Source organism: Rattus norvegicus, chromosome 3 (assembly GCF_021556685.1).
Source record: "Rattus norvegicus strain SHRSP/BbbUtx chromosome 3, alternate assembly SHRSP_T2T, whole genome shotgun sequence".
NCBI classification, from domain to species: Eukaryota; Metazoa; Chordata; class Mammalia; order Rodentia; family Muridae; genus Rattus; species Rattus norvegicus.
Window position 1 is genome coordinate 155,850,214 of NC_141536.1, and position 6,000 is coordinate 155,856,213.

General features: G+C 52.7%; 1 protein-coding gene across 1 annotated transcript in view; it reads right to left on the reverse strand.

Annotated features, from left to right (window-relative positions):
* The window catches only part of B4galt5 (beta-1,4-galactosyltransferase 5), a 51,803-nt gene extending 49,469 nt beyond the window's left edge, over positions 1 to 2,334 (reverse strand). Inside the window, 1 exon segment of the mRNA NM_001438263.1 lies at positions 2,076 to 2,334. Coding sequence (NP_001425192.1) covers positions 2,076 to 2,190 — 115 coding nt within the window. The 5' untranslated portion in view covers positions 2,191 to 2,334.
* Positions 2,335 to 6,000: the final 3,666 nt, after the last annotated feature.

The following is a 6,000-nucleotide window of genomic DNA, read 5'->3' on the forward strand; positions in this document are numbered from 1 at the left end:
ATAGACTTACCACAGCACAGTGGAAAGCTAGACATTTGAAAAATTAAGTTCCTTAACAAGAAAGGCATGGAAGGGGCTGGTGAGTTGGCTCAGCAAAGAACACCTGCTGCTCTTGGGGGAAACCAGGTTCGGTTCCTATCACCAACAGGGTGGCTGCTAAATATGTGTAACTGCAGTTCCAGAGGATCCAGTGTCCTCTGCATTGCATGCATGTGGCACATAGCTACACACACACCCATGCACGACAGACATATATGCACGCACATCATCCATACACATAAAGTACAACATATCTTTTTAAAAGGCAGTATAAATGAAACAGTCAAATAGCTAAGTGTAAGTGCAGTGATGCAAACTATAAAATGTCTTCTCTTTACCACTCCCCTCCACCCTCTTTTCTTGTTTGCAGTGCTAGGAATCAAACCCAGAACCTTGTAGAACGCTAGGTACCACTCTCCCACCCAGCTACATCCCAGCCCTGCTGGTCCTATTCTTGACCAACAGACTTTGAATGGCAATGGATCTGTTCTCTCAAACACTTCTAAAGTCACTAATGAAATCCCAAAAGAGTTGAGTCTTGCAGTAACACAGGGTTTAGGATGCTAAGCCTGGTGGTGGCACACACAGGAGCTCCACTGACCTACAATCTACTGCAGAGAAATCTAAGTTAAGTTTCATTTCTGTTGGAGAGCCTGGCTTCTATTCTTTCTCATCAAAAACAGCTGATCACCATGGAGATGCAGGACATACACAGACCCAGACCAGAAACACCTGTCACTTTCACAAAAGGACAAAAAATAGAGGGTCTGGCTGGAAGATGCCTGTAAGTTTAAACCCATCACTCCACACCCATTTTATGAGAATCTAATATCCTGTTTGCTAATGAGCTCTCTTCTCAATTAATTCCACTAATTAGTTATCTATTCTTGTTCAGCCAAAATGCCTGCCCTTCTACTTGGCAAGCCTAACAAGCCACAGTAATTATACATCCCTAGTGGGACGCCACTCACCCAGTCAGTTAGGACAATCTCAAGTTAGCTTTTTCGTCTTCAGAGGTCAGGCTGGCAGCATGAACACCAACTTTCAACCATCAAGTGAAAGCAGGGGAGAACCTCCCACTCTCTGGAAATTTCTCTGCCAGTTCCGAGTTGCCAGGTCAACAGAGAACAGCAGCATTTACTACTACCGATCTCAAAGGCACTTCCCCTCAGCGGCACCCATCCCAACCATCCAGAATTCTCGCCCTCGGCCCCACCCCCAACAGCATCTTCTCATTTTTCACCATGGGCCGAAGTTTTCTCTAGCACTCCAAGACTATATTAAAGCAGGCAAGTCAGTCGCATTTCTTAAACCTATCCCCTTCTGTCCCCCAAACTACCTGTAACAGCAGATATTTATTTATGTATTTATTTTGAAGACTTGGGGCGTCCGCTATAGCGATAAAAGCTTAAAGGGCATTTATGGCCCTCCGTCCCTTATAGGCTGGGATTCGTGCCCCCATTTCACAGGAGAGAAGCTGAGGGCCCAAGGTCATACAGGACATCCGACCTCAGTGTCCTCTGCCTTTAACCCTCACGCTGCCTTTGCCTTCCCATCAGCGTCCAGTCTGTTCCGGGAAGGGCTCGTTTTCGCCCCAGGCGGTCTCCCCCTCTAAAGGGCGGGCCTTGGAGAGCTGCTACCCATCCGTTTCTTCTCTGAGCGCCCCCTCCCTTCCACCTGGCACCGCTTCCCCAAGGCCCCTGTCACAGCACCTCCTCCAAAGCCAATTCAAACTTCCCATCGGTCCCCAGAGCAGGTCGGGTCCGCTATGAGGAGCCGCGGGCGAGCGGCGGGCTCCGGGGAGGAGGAGGGGGAGGGGAAAGGGACGCGCAGCCCGCAGCACCGCCGGGTCTGGGCAGCCAACGCGCGGCCGCGGGGGGCGCGGGCGGCTGCGTCAGGGAGGAGGCCGCGCGTGCGGGCGGGCTGCGGGGTGGCGCGGCAGGAAACGGCGAGTCACGGAGCGCGGGGCCGGCCGGGGCGGCGGCGCGGGCCGCGGCGGGAAGGGGCGTGGGGTGGCCGCGGGGTCGCCTTCCTACCTATGCCGGGCGCCACATAGACGAAGTAGAGCAGCGAGGACGACAGCGAGAAGAAGAAGAGCGCGGCGAGCAGGGAGCGGCGCGGCAGCCGCAGCAGCCCCCGGCGGGCGCGCATGCTGAGCCGGCGGCCGCTCGAGGGCCGACCCGGGCCCCGCTCCCGCCGCTCCGGTTCGCCGCCTGGGCCTCGGTCGCCGCCTTCCGGGCTTCGCGCGCCGCCGCCTCGCCGCTTTCAGCCGCCGGCCGCCGCGGGCCGGGCCACATGAGGCGGGAGGGGGCCGGCGACCAGAGGAGCGCAGCGGCGGGGGCGAGGCGGCGGGGCGGGGCCTGGTAAGAGGGCGGGGTGATAGGCGGGGTCTGATGCTGAGGGCGGGGCGAGGGCAAGGCCCGCAGCCTGAGGAGCAGATGGGGGTACCAAACCTAAGGCAGGCCTGATGGGGACCGAAGAGGGGCGGGGCCTAGAGTAGGGGCGGGACGAGGGCGGGGCCTGATGTTAAGGGTGCTGCCGCGAGCCTGAGAAGCACACCGGCGGGGACCGGGCTTGAGATCTGATGGAGAAGGGGATAAGGGCGGGGCCGCGAGCATAACAAGCATTTTGCCCCTGACCAAGCCTGAAACCTGACGGGGAGGAGAGAAGGGCGTGGCCTGAGGCAAGGGGGCGGGAATGGGCAGGGCCTACAGGCTGGGGAAGCACATCTCTGGGGCGGGGCCTGGATATGGGGGCGGGGCGGGGTTCACGCGCGTGCACCCTAGCCGCAAGATCCTCGAGCGGCCGCCGCCCATGCTGGCAGGAAGCGTCTCGCTAGTACTAGTTGGTTCCCGTGCGAGCACCCCACGCGGCGGGGGTCGAGGGCGGCGGACAATGTGTGAGTAGCCAGTTAGCGGGCCGCTTCAGGAGAGTAGGGATGCAGAGGCCCAGGCACTCGTGTTCGCCCTCATTCGTCCATTCCAGTCACCATTTAGGATAAATTGGCAGTTACGGATCCTGGGGCTGGGGATGCTCCACGGAGCAAAGGTTCCTCTGGGAACCTGCATTCATGTGGATAAGAGAAAAAAGTCAATAATAACAGATGATGATGAGAGATATGAAAACAACTGAACATGAAAATGTTTTTAATGCATTCTGCTCTGGTGTAGGGTGGGGGCATGAAGGGGGACTCCGTAGGTGGCATGAACACAAAAGGGTGAGAAAGTGCAAACTGGAAAAAGAGAAGCCCCACTAAGGGGAACAACAAATGCAAAAGCCCAAAGGAAGAAGGGGCTTGATCTGCCTTCAATGAATCCAAGGCCAGCATGGATAAAATCCCAGGAAGGAAAGAGAGATCCAAACGAGGTCACATCCTACTGGACAGAACATTAGTGGCAACTGTCGAGATGGGGCTTCTCAGCCAATAACAGCCTAAGTCCTGAGGTAGTGACTCCCCCACTGTGCCCTTTAACCCTATGGCACAGATGAGAGAACAAGTTTCTGGAAAGACTAAATTGTGAAGTAAGGGCTCAAATTGAAAGTGGCCTGCCACCCAGGCTTGACCACTAACGCCATTTACATTTCTCATTCTGCACTGTCGTGTGTGTTTCTGAGCCCTGACTTTCCCTTCTTCTCTAAAGCCACCCTTGGGTTATGTGTTCCTTTTGGTTTCCCAGATCAGAGCTCCACAAGGACAGGGATTTTGTTTTCTTTCCTGCTGCATCTGTCCCCAGAGCTCAGTGCCCAGTCCCCAGAAGAGCAGCAGAGGGATGCGGAGTACCCGCTAACACCAGAGGAAACAGATGGCTAGTTCCAAAAGTCCCAGAGCAGGCTCCACAGGAAAGTAAGTGAGCTTGGGGCAGGATTCCTCAGAGGGAAGGCATCCATGCCTGGCCTTGGATTCACTGAAGGCAGATCAAGCCCCTTCTTTGGACTTTTTCAGCCAACCTCCACGCTTGCACACCAATATATTCAAGATAAGTAAAATAGATATTATAGAAAATGTTTAAAAGAAAAAGAGCATAGGAAGTCAAGGTGGGTTTAGAGGGGATGAGATGGGTCTTTTCAGGCTGAAGCATCCGCCCTAGTAAGCAAAGAAGCATGGCCAGAGGCTCAACAGGACCCTAAAGACTGCTAGTCCCGTTTCTTCCTGTCCTCCTCCTTCATCCTGACCAGTTCTTCCTGCCGTGCCCTTGCCCTGTCCTCTGACCTCTACTCAGTAAACATGAGACTCATGAAAGGTCTTGTTAAGCAGAGGCCCCCTGTTGCTCCTGACTGGGATTCCACGGTGAGGATTGAGGACAGAGTCTCTGTAAAGTGTCCAGCCTGTAATAGGTACTGAAGCAATTCGAATCATTCCTGTTCTTAACACAGTCAATCCACCGACTGCCAGACCCTGTCTCAAAGGAGAATCGCAAGTAACAAGGCTCTTTCCTCAAACTCTCCTGAAGGTTCCCCATGCCTGCCCTGAGGGAACCATTACACAATGCATAAACATGTAGGAATGAGATAGCATCTCTGGGCAGGACTGTCTCGATTCCAATTCCCAGGGGCAGAGAAAAACCAACGCCTTTGTAAAGGTCGCCCAGGTCCTGAGCCGCTGAGTGTTTCTCCAGTCTGAAACCCACGAAGGCTGAGTATAGTTGACTGGGTGGTGTCTCCAGTCTGAACCCCATGTATGCTGAGTGTAGTTGACTGGGTGGTTCCTGTGGTCAATCACTCCCTTTCAACAGAAACGAAACTCAGCATGAAAAGAAAAGGTGGCACTTCTGGCAGCAGCTTTGAGAGCTGGTAAATCCTCAGGGTGACACCGGCCTGTAATGCCAGCACTTGAGAAACTGAGGCCAGTCCAGGGGCTGCTGTTCACATCAGTACAGCCCAGTCTATCCTAACTAATCAGGATTATGCTACATTGAAACCTGCTTCCTCAAACCTTTTCAAATAAGATTCACTTAATTATATGTATGTTGCAGGGGTAAGGGGGTGTATGCACATGAGCGCACATGCCTGCTGAAACCAGAAGAGGAAGGTAGATCCTTCTGGAACTGGAGTGACAGGCAGTCCAGAGGCAAGGGGATTGCCACAAGTTCAAGACCAGCCAGGGCTACATATAATAAGACCCTGTTTCAGAAATCAGGGCGTTGAGGTTGGAGTGGGTGGGAGGGAGTATGGGAGAGGGGGGGAAGCAGATAAAATTTGAAATGTAAATACATAAAATATTCAAGAAAAATAAAATTATTAAAAAGATAAGCTTAGAAAGGTTAACACATGGGCTTCAGTACAAGCTTGAGGGTCTGTGTTTGAACCCCCAGAACCCACATAAAAACCGGGTGCACAGCCTAAGTGTCTCTAATGTGGGTGTTACTGTGGGAAGGTGGGAGGCAAAGACAGAAGAGTCCCCAGAAGCTCACAGGCCAGTTAGCTCAGTGTGCTTAGTGCACGCATGCGCGTGCGTGTACACACACACACACACACACACACACACACACACAGGTAAACTCATACACCCACAACATAGAGGCACAGTCATACATGTACACACATACAGGCACATGCATGAACATGTATGCACATATCCACAAACATATATAAATGCACATACACACACACACACACACACACACACATGCTCGCATACACAAATACAAAAAGAGTTTAGAGTATAAGGGGAGCACTTTTGTAGCCCAGGCTAGACAGAAACTCTTTGTATCAGAGGGTAACCTTGAACTTCTGATCCTTGGGTCAGAGACATGGCTTAGCTAGTAAGGTCTCATATACCCAAACTCGGATCCCACATGGTAGACGGAGAGAACTGACTCCTGCCAGTGTCCTTGGATCATGGCATGTGCACACACACAATAAAAATGAATGTAACTTTTCAAATATTTTCACTGTTTTAATGTATTTGATGTATATGGATGTTTTGCCTGCATTCGTGTCTGTGTATCACATGTGCGCAGT